The 19486-nt window shown below is 39.5% G+C and overlaps 1 protein-coding gene across 2 annotated transcripts; it reads left to right on the top strand.

The window, feature by feature from the left end:
• The first annotated feature begins 850 nt into the window (after window positions 1–850).
• Window positions 851–18844, top strand: LOC118797117 (neurturin). 2 transcript variants are annotated; one of them, XM_036556347.1, is made up of 4 exons: window positions 851–961; window positions 1221–1709; window positions 16168–16450; window positions 17225–18844. In XM_036556347.1, exons 3-4 carry the CDS (start codon window positions 16195–16197, stop codon window positions 17692–17694), a joined length of 726 nt encoding a protein of 241 aa, XP_036412240.1. In that variant the 5' UTR covers window positions 851–961; window positions 1221–1709; window positions 16168–16194; the 3' UTR covers window positions 17695–18844. The 2 variants fall into 2 exon arrangements, with proteins under 2 accessions (XP_036412240.1, XP_036412242.1); XM_036556349.1 differs by lacking the exons at window positions 851–961; window positions 1221–1709 and adding an exon at window positions 6669–6857.
• Window positions 18845–19486: the final 642 nt, after the last annotated feature.

Here is a 19486-nt window from a genome sequence, read left to right as displayed (position 1 = left end):
CTAAGGATCTAAGGATATGAGGTGGACTGTACACTCATAAAAAGATAGTTCTTCAAGTGTTCTTTAACAAAGACAATGGTTCTATATGGAACCTTTAAGAAAAGGGATCTGTATAGCACCAAACATGGTTCTGCTATTGTAACAGTATCAAGATTGCAACAATAGAAGAATCTTCTTTGGTGCTAAATAGAACAATATACAACACATTCTCCATCAATCTGAAGAACCATTTCACGATGCAAAGAACCTTCAAGTATGCAAATTGTCGTTTCAATGTTCATGGTTCTTTGAACAACCACTGTCTTTACTAAAGAACCCTTGAAGAACCATCTTTTTTTTAAAGGTGTAGAAATGAACGAGCTCATTAAGCAAGGCTTTACAAGTTAGCATTCTAGTCCAAACGTACCTGAAACTGGAAAAGATTTATAACCAGTAAAGCTTTAAGAAAAGCAAGGCCAGTTTGGTAGGTTTTACAGGTCACAGTACAGTTTCCATCGTCACACAGACAAAGTGGGAGCTTTAAAAGCCTGTCTGACAGGGCTAAGAGTGGCTACTTCAAGGCCGCCAGTTGGCCCACTGCTGCTTGTGATACAGAGACATGCAGTGGCAAAGAGGTGTTAGAAGCCTCTGGTCAGCGTGTCCTGGTGACCACCCCCCCTCAGCCTTCATGTCCTGCTTGATGATGGGGGAGTGCCAGGGCCCTGCCACATACGATTAGTGAAACAACAGTAATCTGAGCTAGTGTGTGACCACTGCTCCGTCTGAGGAGGAGCCTCCAACACAGGGAGGAGAGAGAGAGAGAGAGAGAGAGAGAGAGAGAGAGAGAGAAAGAGAGAGTACAACCAGGAGGAGCGCACACACACTCAGCCTGTCCTTAAACTCCAAACACATACCTTGTCCTGTAAACATATCCACCATGCAAGAGGAGATGCTGTCAGGATTTCAACAGGCAGGGACAGAAGTAAGTGAGGCTTAAAGTTTTTCAAAATGGGTAATTTTTATAATGGGCAAATTGTTAACCAAACTGGGGAATCACTTTTTTTTCATTTCTCTTATGTTAAAAATAAACCAAATTTTGAGAAATAGTGCAGACTGTAAAAAAGAACTTTGACTCTTTTCTTTGTCACTCTATCCCTCATGTCCACCTGCTTCACATGAATGCCATTGATCTGTCTTCTGCTTTGCGTGATGCAATCCTTTTCCTTATCCCTGTTGTATAGGTTTGAAACCCTATAAGCAGAAGGGGAATCATCATATATCTAAGAGGCACCTGGATTCATACAAGCACACTTTACATGCTGCTTAAGATTATAAAGTTGCAATCTGCTAGTCCCGGACCTGCCTAATGGACTATGCCAAAGGATGAGGAAATTCCGTGCCCGCCTCCAGGGTATCCTGACTCATGCAAGTGATGTAGACACTCAGGAAAAACCTGGAACTGGGCTCACTGTGATGATGAAGTTTTAGTAGTAAATCGTGACGACCACACAGACTCCATCTGACAAACCCAACACAGCCCAGCCAAGCCTAACCCAGCTTAGCCGGGAGGTTCTCTGAATACATGGATGTACGAGGCACAGGGGGAGCACAATCTGTCGTTCCCAATCCTGGCTCCCAGCACAAAATGAGAGATTTTCCCTCCCCACCTTTTCCCTGAGGTCAACCCAACACAACGCCACCCTGATAAGTCCGACTTAGCCGGGCCCTCGGTAAGGACACATCTCCTTTTGTTAGTGTAAGCTCCTGCTTACAGCCCATGTGTTAAAAAGTGCAGAAAGCTCAGGATCCCAGAGGTCCCATTGTGCCAGAATACACATATGACTAGCCCTCTTCACTAAATGAGAATCGGCAGTTCCGTAGATTTATGGGTGTCCAGGATTTGTGTTCATTTTATCTTTGAATTTGAGAGGATATAGTTTAAGGAGATTTTATTGGTTGTGAAGATCAATGAACTAAATATCCTAATCAGATTTGATAGTGTTTAATCAGCTTGCTCTAGAAAGGAAATCTATGTTTAGTGGACCACCAGAGTCAAATCCCTGAAGGATCTGCAGTTACTGCTCCTTCCTGTGAAACATCCATCCTGAATGCTGCATTGTTTGGTACAGATTGAAATGAAAGTTGAAGAGGTAGAGCATATTTGCATAGATGTTGCAATCCTGGAATTTTTTTTTGTGTAAACTTTTTTCTCTGCATGGTGCATATGAAAAGAAACAGCTTGGTTAGAGCTTTAAAACAACAATGATCACTTTATGCATGTAACCTCATGTTTCAGACCAGCTCATCTTTTGCCACTGCAGTCAAACTGTACTGCTTAGGGCTGCAGATGACCTAATAATATTGGTCAATGAGAGGTGGTGTGTTTTAGGCAAGAAAGAGGCACCAGAGGCTAAGCCTATATTCATCTGAGCTTCTCAACTCTGGTAACCTGAGATTCAATCTGGCTTAGTTTGAAGCCTGATGAAGGCCTTCTCTTGATCACGCAGTGAGAATTGTCTCTTCGCACCCACGCGCTTTTGCTTGTCCTCAGAGGGAACTCCATCAGGCGATGAAACCTGCAAATCGGCCTACAGAACTAGTCTGGTCCATGTGAGACATGACCCTCCCAAGTGCTTTGGCATTTCGTTTTGATCCTTGCACATGGTTCAGATTGATGGCTTTGGAGTTTGTTTTCTCTGCCTTCCATGCTCCAACATGCTCGTAGGAGATGCATTCAGCTCTTGCCAAGCCTTAATCAGCAAGGCTTTTAAACTGCCATCACACATAACAAAAACTTAAAGTTTGGACATTCCGATTTGTTAGAGTATGAAGTATTCATTGTACATGAAACCTGTCAAGATTTCTCAAAAACTCTGAGGCATACCCAAAGTCTAGGCCACAAAGACATACAAAGCAAAAGAACTGGGTGAAGAAAGCAGAAGTCTGTGTTCACTCAAAATTCAATGCCAGTACAAAAATAAAACAAAAGCAGACCCGTGTAAATTTCAGCTTTTGAAAAAACTACCATTTCACAGGAAAACAGGTACATAACTGGAGTGTACAGTGCACGGGTATTTAAGTGCTCAGTTAACCATACAAGATGCCAATATTCGAATGCTGAAATCACTATTTGGGTATTTGCTTAATTTTAGCATGGAAAGACAGAGAAAATACACAGACATACAATTCAGTGAAACACTGATTTTATGTTTTGACAGGACTGTAAAATATAGTACGTTCACTCATATTAGCGAGTAAGTATGCTTTGCTACTTGAAACATGAGCACCTGAACTTAAGCGAGTTGCCAAGGACACAATGTTAAGGATGAGTTAAGGTATGGCGCAGCTTTTTCACTAACAAGGCTAACTAAATTACTCTAGCTGATCTTAGCTAGGTCCAGAAAGAGTGACAAATTAACATGTTGGCACACTGTCCACCTGTAAGAAGACAACAAGTCCTCATCACCATTCAGGATTGTACCGGTTAGCTCTGTTAGCTCATTAGCTCCTCTGAAGAGACAGCCTCCGTGACTTATCCAACACGAAAGTCTACTGCTTTCCCTTGGCTATTTTTGAATAACGAGGCATGTTTTAAAATGTATTCCTCTGTGTGCTGCTATACCAGTGCTGTCACCTAAAAAGTAAGCCTATAGCTCTGCCTTAATGTTGGCGGAATGCATTCTTTTGGTTTTTCCTTCCTTGTGCTTACCCGATTATATGTTCATTGACACTTATGTATATCTGAATATTAATCAGAACATTAGTCTGAAGGCAAATCCCTATACATAACATTGCACGAAAACAGATAAGATGTTATCTAAGACTAGATTAATTTGGGTATTGAGGCCTTTTTTGCATTATTACACATGTCCATGATGAAATAACAAATTATATATATGCAGCCCTAACATTATCTTCATTGAGTTGTATCTTGTTCTAACTTCTGTCCATTATCTGAATAATAGACTTGTGTGTCTCTCCTCTGTGCAACTGGGCTTTTATTTGTGTCAGATGTTTCTGATTTTCCTATGCACACTATATTTTAACAAGCGTGTGGACACTTGGACGTAGACAGTGGAGGAAGAAAGGGGTCGAGAAACGCAATACTAAAGCATGCTTCAGTGATCAGAGGTCCCAACTGCGGAATGACTGTTCCGACCTTGGGATGGCAGACTGTGTAATGATATCAAATTCCTCTTTCAGTGACCTCTGTTGATCCACAAATCAAAACTGTCTGAACGAAATAGCTGACTTTATGGCCTTGAAGGTCCTGAATTACGTAAAGAAGCAAACGTAAAAAGCTGCAGTGCAAACCTGACTGCCAGAATGTATGCGACATCTGCACACTTTTGTCAAAAATATAACATTTAGGTTAGCACACACACACATTAGTATAATACGACCCAGTTACGGAAACAGTGTCAGCTTCTAAACTCGTAATGGGTGCCTCTGTCCCCCTCTAGCATGGACATACAGAAAGCCTTGATGATGTATTACACCCTTACTATAAATAGACCACCAGTACTGTTAACTGTAGTCAGCTCTGAAGAATGATGCTAGCATAATATATCACAGTAAGTAAAATGGCACAATAAAATTTCAGTCTAGAGTACAAATTTAGAAATGTAAGACAAGATCAAAGTCTACAAACAGCTGCTATTCAATATAATATAAACTAGCCACTCAATCATTCAGGACTGGCTGGCCCTACTAAGTTATGGGATGACAGAAAATAATATGATTATAAAATATTCTATTGTAATCTGTCAGCATATTTGTTGTTGCAGTTGACCCTCATGAATGTCCTCTCATAAGCATAATTTATTGTGCTACAATTTCTAAACAATGGTAGTATTTGCCACTGGAATAATATACTGGAAAAACAGTTCATAAAGCCTCTATATACTCTTATTACTGAAAAGACATCATTTCCTGGTTTAATTATTTGGGTCTAAAGTGTAGTGTAGGTATTCCACAATGCAAAAGATTAAGAGTTAAAAAAAAAACAAAGATGCTGTTGATACCAGCAGCGCAGATTTGTACCTATATTTAGAGATGACACCAATTCGATATCAGGTATTCGTCTGAGATAGGGCTAAACGATTATTTGTTTTTATATAAAAACTACAATTTGAAAAAGAACAATTTCCAAATTGCAAGAGCTGAAATTTTATCCCGAAAATGCTGGATCGGATATCACAGGGAAAAAACAGAATGAATTCAATCCAATCCTGTAACAATCAGTGCAGCAACACAGGATCCGGATCTATGTGACACATGCTTAGAATAGCTATTGTTAAGTGTAGGTCTCACAGTACCCACAGTAACCTCTGATGCATAGATAGGTCAGGACTGAGACAGTGCATTAGCGCTTAGCAATGGGCTGTACCAGCAGTGTTCAGGTGAGCTCTGATTAGCCTGTTATGACCTCACAGCACAGAGAAACAAGATTCACTGCAACACACATGAATCAGACTGTGCTCCACATGTGGATCAGACGTTGTCTTAATACACAATAACATTATAAATATTCATAGTATCCCTATCAGCAGTGAACTGAGGAGTCAAATCACACACCTGCTAAGAAACATTTAGCAGAATCTGATTTCTCACCAACATGTGCACTGTTGTCAGACTGAATCAGACTGTTACAATATGTTTAGCCAGCATACTGTAATGTTCAAATTCTGTTATTATTCTTTACTCAATCACGCTATTGGTACTTGGTTTAGACAAGCAACCAAACTGAATATTTTAACAAAACTTCACCATGTTGCAGACTTATTACTTCACATCTAAAGTGTGATTTACTAGTTTACTCGCACTCTACCATTTCATTTTTTATTCTGGTTTGATATGAGGACTTAAATGAATCAAGCGTGCATTTCACACAAACTGTACACGAGCAGCACAAATCAATGTTAATATAACATGATGTTATGTTTAAACAGGCCGCTAGATCACTCCCCACACCCACATTCAGCATGAAGCTCAAACATTTTTTTCACCTCACGAGTCCGAGTCTTTTCCATTGCAGTTTGTTCCATTGCATTTCAGAAAACTTTCCCAAGCTGCTAGCTTGTATAAATACATGAATGTGATTAGGTTAGGAAAAAAGACAGGAAGAAACAAATCTGATTTGAGCATTACAGTCATTTGTCCCAACTCTGCCTTAGGAAAGCAAGCACTGTCATTCAAAGAGCTGGAAAAGAACGCACTGGGTGGAATCACACTTTAACAAACTTTTACTCAACGCCCACAGGAACCACAGGGAGTTAATAACACAATAACCAAGAGCTTCTGGGAAATGAAATAGGAGTTAAACTGTAGCTCAAACAATATAACGTAAATCAACAAATATTGCTGGGTAATTATGTATCAGAGTTGGAGTCCGAAAGTTCCGTGTGAGGAGAAGAGGAGAACGTGTGTTGGGATGGTTAGCATATGTGGCTGCTCTGTGTGTGTGTGTGTGTGCCGCGTATGAGTGTGTGTGGGGAGGCCGCGAGATTAGCCCTGCTGGCTTCTTCAACACCCTGAGAGAGAGCCAGTCCCAGGTGTTAGCCCACGTGACTGTAGATAAAGCAGGCCGCATTAGCGCTAATCCTGTCCTGATCTTTGGAGTGTGCTCCCCTTCCCTTCCCTGCTGCTCCTTGGCCTCATCCATGCTCTCTAAAAGGACGGGTGGGGGCTTCAGTGGACAGGCCAACAGTGGACCTGGGCCTGCTTTTCTCAATTCTTCACAAAAGGGAAAGGAAGGGAAAAAACAGACTCTGTTGTTTATCAGAGTTTGTTTGTTATGTGTTGGTTGGTGGTTTCACTTTGGAGTTTATTGCCTTGAGATAGAGACACACTCCAGAACATGGTTAACCCTTTAGGTGGTAAGTTGAGCGCATGCTTTCAGTTATTATTATGATCTGGTGTGGGGCGTGAGACCAACTCTAACAATTCCATAACCACATTTATAAACAGTTGTGTAAGGGTGGGCTGAAGACAGGGATATAAACTGCAAGGGCTTAATTTTTCCCAACAATATTTATGAAAAATCTGGTCCTTTGAACAATGGGCCAGTGGCAGTTCTCCCAAATCAGAAATTACACTCCTTATAGTGATGATTTTGCTACATGATACCTAGTCTGTCTCTTACAAACAGCAACTATCACCATTGACGTAATTTGATGTTAGCTTTTTTTAACATTTCAGGGGCACCCAAAACTCCCTGTTGACAATAGCCTATAGATATATATGTACATTTATGGATAACGTTCATGACAATGTTACAGCTTATACAAATGTTGTATGCTACTGCTAGAATTCTTGCACATGCATATGTTGTACATATTCTTGTACTGTTTTCTTTTGTCAGTGTGCGATACTCATGAATAACGTCTCTCTTCTTTTTAAAAAACACTGTGATTAATAATTACTTGTATGAAAACACAAAGATCTGTCTGTCAAGCAGTTAAATGCAAGTTTCCAAATGGTAAAATGTTTAAATTCACGTTTAAAATGATCAGGATATGGATGTACAATAACAAATCTCTGATGTAACATCAAGCGCACCATCCTCTTCTTCTGTTCTCCCTCTCTTAACTGAAGCGTGTGGTACCTGCTTGTCTGTCATTAGGTCACCAGCTATTCAACATCAGTTAACACTCACAAAACTGTTAAATTTCATTTTCAACTGTCTGCAATTGAACCCATTTATCAGCTGCTGGAAATTTGATCATTTTCAAACGTGACTGCAAACCAGCCCAATTTGCTGAACTTGGTGAGCCCAATTTGGTGAATCGTGAAACCAGCAATTCTGCATTATGTAGAGCTAAAAGATCTGAGTAGTGTGAAATAATACCGTAATGACAAACATAAAAAGCGTGTTACCAAGGGATTGGCACAAATTACTTATCATGTATGTACAACTGCTTTTATTATTATCGTTTATCACCCACATATTTATTACGTTTTATTTTATTTCTGATAAATGTTTTTCTTCTAGAGGCCTCCCTCGTTTTAAATTTCCACTTGTGGGTTGTGGGTTTCGCATATTGTCAGGTATTGCTCTATGGGATTTATTATAGTGAATGTGAAGAGAATCTGAACGTAGCCTACAATCTGCCTGTTTCACCATCTAACATGTTTAAACTAAGATTTAAAACAGGAAAAAAAAGGAAATACATTTATATTTGTCATGAATGGTATTCAGTATAGCTTGTAGGTGTTTATTTTTCATCAGCAATATCGGGTGTTAAAAAAAATGTACATATATTAAGGACAGAGAACTTCTGACATAGCGCACCCCAAGGTAACAAACTAAATCTGTCTTTTCTGTCTAAACAGAAAGGACAGTCCACTCATTTCATCTTTTCAAATTTCTCATCATGTTAAATGTAGACACTACTTTGTAAGAGGGCTTTTAAACAAATAACACTGCCACGTGACTTCTAACTTTTGTTAGCATTTTAATTAGGTTTTCAATGTAATCTTAGCACCAGGTTAACACTGCTGTACCTTGACTTCCCCAGACTGCTACTTGTTGTAGCAATTCTGCTCCAAGTGTGACGTGATGATTGTAACAGACCTTCACTTTACTTTTTTTACTTTGTATGTTGCAGTTTTAGAGCTAATCCTATTAAATGTACAGTTAAACTTAAAGCCTATCTCTGAATATTACGGGTTTAACCTGTTAGCAAAGCAGCAGTCTTACGAACAATATGCTTATTATGATTTCAGGCATTTTATTTCATATATCAAAAAACTGACTACAAACACGTGCATTAGTGAGATCCTGCATCTTTTCCTCCTCCAAGCCAGGCTTTGCCAAAGTACTCTACTTTCTAATGTCTCTGGCTGCTCATGAGTTTACAGTAGGGGAAACACAGAGCTTACACAAAAACCTGATTATGACATTTTGTGTATCGATGCAGAGTTTTTAAAAACAGAAGTGTCCAATAACTGATTTTTTTTCAACGCCTTGTATATTTTGGAGAATCTTACAGAAGTTTACAGAACAGCAGTTTGTGTGCATGTCAGAAGGTTTCAGTGGTATTGTTTACTGTTATGTATATTTCACTGGAAATTCAAGGTAGCTTCTTGTTAGATTAAGGACAGCAATAGGATGGTTAATCCATATATACAGATAACACACACTTCCCTGTAACATGGTGATCTCACAGACACATGCACGTAGCTCAGTCTGTTTGCATTGGCTGTTTATATGTTAAGTGACACTGTCTTGCTGATGCCTTGAGTTATGCAACACACCCTATCAATACCCCAGACAAAAATGGAGCTTTGTGCCTGGCCAGCCAAGCTGCTGTATCAGCCCCATCTGAATACCTGCAGTGCTCTTTTCATAGCCCCATGAATCAAGGTCTGTTTGTTCTGGAATATTCCACACAGCCACTCTATGATCGTTTGGACTGTTATGATGGGCCCAACGGAGTGAAATATGTCATCCATGTGTTCTGGGTAGACTGGCCTTTTTTCATCTTTCTTTTTTAAGTTATTTATCTAGGGCCATTGAACAGTTTCTGCTCTTTTTCACAAGGCTTTAGTGCTGGGTAGAAGGAAGTGTCAGAATTGCAGTGGCCCTGTAGCAACTTTAGGGTTACAGAGATAATTCACCCAGAAATGTTAACACTACTGACAGTGAATGAAATCTAGGCTGGGGACGAAAGCTCCACTGACTACTGAAAACACATAGTGTGCTGTGCTCTCTCACTCTCTCTACACACACATATATATATATATATATATATATATATATATATATATATATATATGTGTGTGTAGAGAGAGTGAGAGAGCACAGCACACTATGTGTATTCAGTAGTCAGTGGTCAGAACGTAATTCAGTAGTCAGAACTTAAAAAGTTCCATTAGTATGTTTTGAATTAGTATTTCTAAAAGCAGTTTTGTCTGTCTTGCTGTATGTCCCTTGAAAGTCTGTGAGAGGAAATTTCCATACTGTATCATATGTTTAAAGGTATATGTATCACTTTAAAATTCAAAAAAGGCAACTGAGCATAACTGACAATTCAAAAGTCATTTTCAAAAGTTTAAAAAGACAGTGTTTTGCATAAGCTCTGAAATGCTGTTCGGCCAAAACACAGAGTAAAGGTTATACTTTCAAAAACATCTATATACCAGTGATGTAGCCTAAAGTGAAGAGTGGCCAGCCCAGTAAAATAAAGTGAGACAGTCAGCCGTCATCAGTGAAAAGAGAGAAGCTGTCCTACCCCCCCTGCATGGAAGGCTACGATTTCTAGTGACAATCTGCCATCAGGTTAGATGCTAATCAGTTATAAGTGTCTAATGACAGTGCACTTAATAATCAGCTTGTGAATCTCGCTGTGATACGGTACTTCACTGAGCAAACACGCGAGTAAACACTAGTCAAAATGTTAATGTTAGTCTTGTTCAGCAGTGAACACTGGTTTAAACATAAGCAATAAAGAATTAAAAGCACATAAATCTTAACATTAGTATACTAATTTGATATTTTTGTCTGTTTTTATAATACATTGTGCTCAATGTGGATCACACAGGGTACAATTTTAAAAATGTTCAGCAGAGATGATGATACAGGGAATGAAGTAACATTTGTTCATAGAACAGAATGGGGCTACATTAGACTATCAAATGGTAAGATGTGTTAAAAAATTAGTCAGCTATAATCGTGTGTCATACTAACTGCCTTTTACAGCGAAATACATGAATGTTTATCAAAGTAGGCTAGACAGCATCTGAAGAGAATCCAGTGCTAAATATTAGTTTGTGATAATGCTACACTAGATTTTCCACATAATGTTACCTTATACTTTACTGTCTGGGTAGCTAGGATACTGTAGTGAGGGTAGCCTAATTCAGAGTCCTCTATGAGTGCCTATCTACATTAAATGCTTTGTTTAAAGTTAATTAAATGCATGGCATTTCAAGTAATCCTAATAACGTACCCTTAATATATGCACAGAAGAATGTAATTAACCTTTTTTCCTTTTTTTTGCCATATTAGTAAAATCACTGGATCAACCTGGCCACTCCATTTTAAAAGTTCTGTCCAAGCCTCTGCCACATACCTATGGATGGGTCATAATGAAGCTTCTAAACGTTTTTGCTAGTTTGACTGTGTGAGAATTCTGAGGGTTTTTGTAGGTTCAGTAAGCTGATGGTTATGCTAGTGATACACAATTATATATCCGTTTGAAGAATGACAGCGGCTCTGCTTCAAAGAAATTGACTTGAACTGCCTCATGTGTATCTAAGACTGGATGACCAACAAGTTTTTACAACTTAATGAGATTACATCATAGGTTATTCTGTTTGGTTCCTCTGACCTGACAAGTGATTACCTTGGAAAATTGGGCCATCTATCATCTTTCATGAAACCTCAGGTAAAAAACCTAGGATTGACTTTTGACTCAGAACTCAACTTTGATAAGCATACCTCCACGGTGGTCTAAAGCAGCTTTTCCTACCTATGCACCAACGCCGATAAATTATATTTTTCATGTATGTATCCACTGATACCGATACCAATAGATAAGAAATTATAATATGTAGAAATTGAGACTAGATCCACTTGGATTAGCATTACAGAGAAATTTTATATGTATTTGTAGAGGGTTACACATGCAGTGAAATGAATATGCAGACATTTAAGCATAGTAGCCCATCATCACCTAAACATTTTGCTCTTCCAGAGTACAATAAACAGATCATTTTATATCACTGTGAAATATCTGCTAAATCCAAACATCTGTCTGATGTCGTTTGGTATCTGTCGATACCAATATGATTCCAACATCATTGTACACCCCTACCATTTTTGCCCGTCAGTGACAGGAAAAGGTGATTCATATGTCTCATCTTGTTTGGACTACTCTTACTTATTGCTTCTTGTTGTCAGTCACTCCTTGTTGGCAAGACTACAGTTAGTCCAAAATGCTGCAGCTCAATTACTCACTGGCATGAAAAAGCATGATCATATTGCACCAATTGTAGCATCTTTTTATTGGCTTCCAATTCAATTAAGAATTTAGTCTATGGTTTTATTGTGGGTTTTTTGCCTGGCTCTTATTTACATATCAGACATGTTTCAGTTCCACACACCATAGAAAGCCCTGAGATCTTCTCATGAATGTCTCCTAAGTGTCTCTGGTTAAAGGAAAAAGGTAAAGGTGATTGGGCAGCTCCAGCTTTGTTTTCTTTTTAACTTGTTTGTTTCTTCGTATTCATCTTGAATGACCCTATCTGTGTAAAGCATTTTGAAGCAGTTGTTTCAAATGCGCTATAGAAATAATCCATACAGTCCATATATGGAAAGCTATACTATACTGTTTTGTAAACTATACTGTTTTGAATTCATTGTGTCTGTGATGTCACAAACCCACTCGGTTCAGCCTAAAGCAGTTTAGCTCTGCCCATTAACGCTGAAGATAAGGAGTGTTTCAGCTCTGAGTACTTTTTGAATGAGGCAGAATGCTTCTTTAGTTTTGCACTGAAGTGATGAGACTAATATAGCTAAAGAATAATGGTCTATGTCCTACGTTCTAATCCTCATTTTGCTTTCATATTCAAGCTGCCATGAATGTAGCACATATTAACGTCCAAAGGCACGAGCATCAAATGGGTGAGTTTCGATCCAGAATCTTCTCTGACACAGCAGGCATTCAATTTAGTGTAGTTTTTTTACGTTATGACTTAACCAGACTGGGATGAAAATATTTGTACATGTTTACTCTCACTTATAGAGCGAAGCCTTTGTCCTCACACAGACAGTTATGAGTCATAGTGGTCTGTGTACAGGATGATGGACCGCCATTGTAGTATTTGGTCACACAGTTACTGGAAATATTTCAGGCAAGACTAAGATGTTAAATATGAAGCGAGCCTGTGTCATGTAGTGTATATTTTTGATACAGCAGGAGTGGAACAGGTTTGTCAAAGAGGGACTATGATTGCTGTTCACAAAAGTCTGCATCTCATTACAACCACCGGCACAGAAACTCCATTACAGTGCAGTTTTGCTTTTTTTCCCCCTGCAGCAAAATTGGAACAGAGTCAGAAATGTGTGGCCTTTTGAACTCTGTTAGATAAAACTTTACAATGGAACAAAGTCTTAAAATTTCTTTTATATCTTATAAGAATAAGGTTTTAATATTTTAAGTAGACTACAATTAATTTACTGTATCTTAGAATCTAGTGGGTTCCCCGGCTTGCACTGTAAAAAAGCATGGTTGGCTGTGGCTTTCAAGGACCTCTAGCCATTCCACATTTTTGTTCAATTTGAGCTGCGAACACACCTGAGCCAGATAATCCATGTTATACAGTCTTTGATTACTTGGCTGAGGTGTTGCGGGAGCAGGACTGTGGGCTGTTAAACACTGGCTTGGGAAACGTTTATGAGATGGATATATTCACAGTAAGCCTATCATCCCTAAAAGCCTCTAACTCTTGGCTCTGTGTAGAAAAACAGATGATGTGGTGATGATGAAGTAACCTTTCATATGCTTTTATAGTCAATTTCATACTTGGCCATAATTTAGGCTTCTGAGGAAAAAAAAATCATAATCTCACAGCCATCTGCACTGTTTGTGTATTTATAGCAGTTAATGCCAGCTCTAATAATGAGCACCTAAACATGTATTAAAACTAACTACCCATAACGTGCACAGTATTAATCAAGCATTATTCACCAGAAAAGGTGCCCACATACGGATGGTAGCAATTTAGATCATCAGGGCAATTAATCAACTGACCATTTCTGAAAGGTAATAGTACTTGATTATTAGTACTGCAATAATCATTTAGAGTGATGGAATAGAAGAGTAGAAAATAATTATTAGAAATCTATGCTAATATTCGGTAATGATGGTGCAACTGCTAATATATTCCAATTATGGAGATGTTTATTGACATTCCAGCATTTTTAGGTCATAAAAACATTATTACGCAATCTGGATTAATGGGGATTTAGGTGCAGAGAATTAAGTGCTTGGCTGCACAAAGAAATAATGATATAATAATTTATTATCATCTGTGGGAAACGCTGAGAGGATCAAGGCTTGCCAAAAGAGAGGCAACATTTTAGATTATTCAGTTTGTAACAAATCCAAAACACATAAACTAGGAGATAAAAATGGAACAAAATATGAGATATGCGTCTCATGAAAATTAGACCCAAGATAGAACAATCTTGGAACTTCATTGTTTTCTAACACAGAATGCTGCATGCGGCAGTGACTTATAATGCATTTTGTGTGGAAAACGAAAATTCCTGAATTACTTCACGTCTTCCAGGGACATCAACGAAAAAAGGCTGTGTCTTGGGAAAAAAGTCAACCTCTTCTTAGTTCCTAGTCAGATGATGTTAACAGTGTTGTCAGTGTTATTAGTTTCGTTACTACTGTGTGATGTTGTTACCTGTGTTGTCAGTTTATACTATATACCTATGAACTCGGTCTACTGGTTTTGTCACTACCAATGACTTGAAAAATTTAGATGGAAAAAAATTTTTAGCACCATTTTCGCTGGGCTCAGAGAAGCCACTCTGTACTTACATGCACTCTCCATCTTGTTCATGTTGGAAAAGCACTATTGATGTCTTTCTATATATGGTTCATTTCTATTTGTACAATTTTGGCCAATAAAACGTTTTAGGCTTACTTCGGTGGTTCCTGTCAAAATAGAACAGACATTCCATAAAAGTAATAAAGCATCCAAAATTCATAAACATCACTATAACGCGACATTTACCAAAACGGATTCCACTATGCCATGATATGTATTCTTCCCCATACTGCCCATTATTAGTTTGGGTTTATAAAAATGAAAGAAACCCATTACTGCACCAGGACTACCTTGGGGTTACTCTCACAGAGAGAGCGTGGTAAACACTCTTGTACACTAAGCGCGGTGTGCTGGTGTCTTTCTTCGAAAGCCTCTGCGGGTTAAAATGACATAAATTGATCTATCTCTAGATTGCGCACCAGTTCCAGGATCACTATCTGTACCAGCCCAGTCTAAATAAATTAAACTTCACAGCCCACTGAGACCACTATGCAGCAAGTCTGCCAGAACGTTTTTCAGCACAGCCTGTCTGGATTTGTTCTTAGTCACTACCCATGTGCCGTTTCCTGATCTGGGGAAATGTTTTCCTCCTGCCGATCCTAGAAGACAGAAGCTAGCACACGTTGAGGGGGGAAAAAAAGAATCACTATTTGTACTGCAAAAAATAGGGGGTTGTTTTACTGGAAAATGAAATGAGATCTGAAAGGGATTACGCTGTGGAGAAAGCCATCAGAGAGAGAACAATGAACTACTAGATGCCTGCAAATGTACCTCATGAACTAAGGGTGTAGGAAGGCGAGCCATCCTAATAGCGCATAGGTGTGGCTGAGGGGGTTCAAGGAATGTTATTAGTGTTTCCACTAATGTGGCTCACAGTTCACATACACACACACACCCCCTGCTCATTCTGTCATGTCAACAGAAGATAGAGCTGTTCGTCAGGCCAAGAATTGATCCCATTTACTGAACCAACAATTTCATAAGGCAGACAGGATTTGCATTGGGTTTCTACTTTTGCAAATACTGAGGTGGAATGTTTGGACATGCTTGTAAATAGTGATGCAGGGGTCCCGTGCCCTGGCGGATGTTCTATGCCCTCCACAAAAACTGAGAGAAGTATCAGTAAGAAGTGCATAGTAGGTTGAAAAGATCTATTACATCTAAGATATAACAGAAAGACTACGTTTTCTTTAGGCATACTGAATAGAGAGATAGAAATGGGACATAAGGGAGGAGGCTGGAGTCCCTACTGGGAAAGAGATCCTAAGGAGAGTGACTCATTTCCCAAGAATGATTCTAAAGTACAAAATGCAAAAAAAGGAATCACACGCTTAGAACGGGAACTCAGTAACCTGTATTACCACAAAAAGCCAAACATTTCTTTCAAGGCGCATTGACAGCATTCGCTCCTTTCTGAGTAAAGGTGGCACTGATAAAATCTGAAGCAACAAGAGAGATCTTAAGTAAACACTCGACAATTCCAAACGGTAAGAATCCCTAGCATCTGAGCAGCGTTAACTGATATGTCTTAAAGGGAAACAGTTTGACATTGTGTTGGCAGGCCTTTATCTAACTATGCCTAACGGATTTGTGTCTGGTCTTCTGCTTTCTGTCTCACAGAGTTTCAATGCTCCACACCGCTCTAAGATGAAGTTATGGAAAGGGGCCATTCTCGCCTTCATCCTCATTAGCACTGCTGTCTTACTCCGGCTTAACAAAACCATGCTGCCTCCTGGGTCCATCAAGCCCCGGGCTTCGGAACCGTCCACGCATCCTTCGTCAGCAGGACTACCACCACCACCATCAGCACCACCGTCATCATCATCATCATCCTTACACAGGGAGAAGGGTCTTCGGCGGGTGGTCAGATCAACAGACGGCATGGGCTCTCTCCTATCAGAGTGTAAGATAAACAGACGCTGCTCTCTCAGCAAAGGCACTGGTGTGGATTAGGCAACGTAAGAACATACTGATGAGTGAGATTAGTGTTTCGCTCAGCAGTGTTTAATTTACACATCTCACCACCTCACACTCATATCACACCTCGTATGTCATGGGACCAAAGGTATGGCCAGCTATCAGAGAGGCAAAAAGAAAGCTAATTTTCTCACAGCACTGTGCCAACTATAAACTGTGGGTGACTTGTGGCTAACAGCTCTGAGAGTTTTATGGTTTTATTGTTTATGAAGACATACTTAAGGAAAGTGCTAAGAAACACATAAAAAACTCATACGCATTAAATGACCAGTGATAAACTGGCTCCTACAGAGTTCATATGGGCTCACTTTAGCCATTAGATTAGTTCCTTTTGGTACTAGTTTACTTTAACATCTATCAGCCGATATATGTACATCTAACTGACGTCCTTAAAGCGTCATGTTGCTAAGCAATGCTCAACTTAAAGAAAAAGAAAAATGAAAATGTCAGTCAAGATGCCACTGAGTAAAAGCATTTTAAAAGGAGACATAATCCCTTTTTACTACCCTGCCAATCAAAGACGCAGAATTCAGGCCAGTGCAGCAAACAGCTGCATGTTTGCACCCCTCTGTTTTAAAAGGTGCATGTTTAACCTTTAGAGTTAGAGAGAAAAGAAGGCCTTGCTTTTCTCATCAATTTGTTTTACTACCCATCTAAAGATGGTTATTTATGGAGTGTTTTCCTCCCCTCTCTGTTCCAGTTTCCTACTTGTTCCAGAGCTTCACAGAGGGCGAGCTACAGAGGGTGATCAGGATGCTGGTGGACAGGAAGACCAAGAGGTTAGGCGCGGTCGTGGTGAGTGGACGGGGCAGGAGGACCAAGAGGGCAAGGAGGGGCCCAAACCCGTGCAAGTTGCACCAGAAGCAGCTGAGGGTGAGTGACCTTGGCCTGGGCTATGACAGCAACGAGATTGTGCTCTTCCGCTACTGCAGTGGTAAGTGCACCAGCCGCCGCCGCAACTATGACATGGTACTGGAGCACATGCGCCTCAATGAGCCGCAGAACCAGAAGGGCAAGGCCCGGAGCACAGAAAGCGCCAAGAGGGACCGTGCACGCTATAGCCCCTGCTGCAGACCCACCAAGTATGAGGAGGATATGGTGTTCTTCGACAACAATGAAAGGTTCTCCATCATTCAGAATGTGTCAGCCAGTGAGTGCAGGTGTGTTTGATGCTGCAGGAAACGGAGAAACAGAGGATGCAGGCAGTTACGGTGGAAGCTTCAGAGAGCGAGGTGGTGAAAGAGGTCACAGTAACGTGGAATGTTCCAAATGCTCTGAACAAGCTCACTGTAGCGACACAGATTGTGAAGCTCTGTGAAGCTTCACAGAGGCTGCAGTCAACTCCATGGTAACAAAGGAGTATTCAGAGTAACTACAGTCAACTCCATGGTAACAGTGCTGTAATGCTGTAACCATGAAAGTGTACATGAAGATGAACTCTGTGTACGTCATAATGAAAACCACAGAAGCCATAGCAGGCAGGAAGGCTATGTCTGACATTCAGGCAGTAGAGATGCTTTGCAGACAGCTGGAATTTTTGGACACTTGTTTTGTCTGGTCCACTTGCTTCATGGGTCACTTCAGAACGTGCTTTCAAGAGATCTTAAGAGAAAAACATAATTTCTACAATGTGATGAGACCTGTAGTACATGCTTTCAGTGCTGAGACACTACCCTTGCCTTCCACTGAACATGAAACTGATGCTGAGTGAAGACTACATCCTTGAAATTCAGGATAACCTCACGTCAGTCATTTTAACACGGACAGAGATTTTACACTTGTGAAGAAGTGTACCGAATTGTCTTTTGTCACAAATGCTATGAGAATACTGAAGTCTGATGTTAAACAAAGCTACCTCATTTACTTTGGGTTAGAGATATATACATGCAATGAATCTAGCTGCGCTACACCCACTCTCCAGGGGTCGACTATTCACTGATAGAAATCAGTGAAACAGACATAATCACACACAGAGATACACACACACTTAAACTCCTGTGTGTCTTCTCAGGTCAGATACTGTACACAACATCCTGCATTGTCACTTGAAGAAAACAAGCATTAAATCACATGCTCTGTTTTTATTTTCTTTTTAAAGCCTTTTCAAAACCGTTTTGGGTCTCACAAGACCCAAACCCTCTCTATAAGAAACCACTTCAGCCCAAATCTGGATGCAACAAAAAAGAAAATATACTTCATGTGGTCGCCTTTAACAAAGTGGAGCATACTATATACACTCATGCGCAACAGTTTGGCTCCACCATGACATGATTTGTCAATTGTAAAAGTAAGTTAACATATCATCTACAGAGAACACACATTTCTGCACATCTTAAAGTACAATTACTGTTCATTTGTTAAATTTAACATATGGGGAAAAAAGTCAATCATAAAATATGGCCTGTGCATATTTTATAGTTTTTTCACTATGTTAAATTCAGCAAATAAACAGAAATTGTGCACTAAAGTTTGCAGAGAAATGCCATATTAAAATTCTTTGGAAAGGATGTATTACCTTATTTTCACTGATAAAACCCAAAAAACATGTAATCTGACCAGGGGTGTTTAAATGTTTTCAACACTAGACTGTGAGTGCATTCATAGTAAAGATATTACATTTCTTACATTATTCGATTTTGCAACTCATAAAGACGTATAGCATATGGGACCTTAATTTTCATGACACTTTGGCTAAGTATTATAAAAGTACTTCTATAATGTCCTATACATCTACCAAAAAAATAATACCAACCTGTACATAAGTACAATCTGATACAAATGCTGACACAAACTGTATACAACTTTTAAAAATTGTTAAATGAAAAACTACAGTCATATAGTCAAGTGCAGTCCTTGGTGCTTGAGCATAAGAAAAGCTGTAGGCTGCTTTGTAGGGATTGCCATTATCCAAAGGTACATTGCTCACTTGTTCTTGTAAAGGTTAAATCCAATCTGTTTGCTC

The sequence above is a fragment of the Colossoma macropomum genome, unplaced genomic scaffold (genome assembly GCF_904425465.1).
Source record: "Colossoma macropomum unplaced genomic scaffold, Colossoma_macropomum, whole genome shotgun sequence".
Taxonomy (NCBI): Eukaryota; Metazoa; Chordata; class Actinopteri; order Characiformes; family Serrasalmidae; genus Colossoma; species Colossoma macropomum.
The sequence above is the reverse complement of the archived record's forward strand: the minus strand, read 5'-3'. Positions and strand labels throughout refer to the sequence as shown.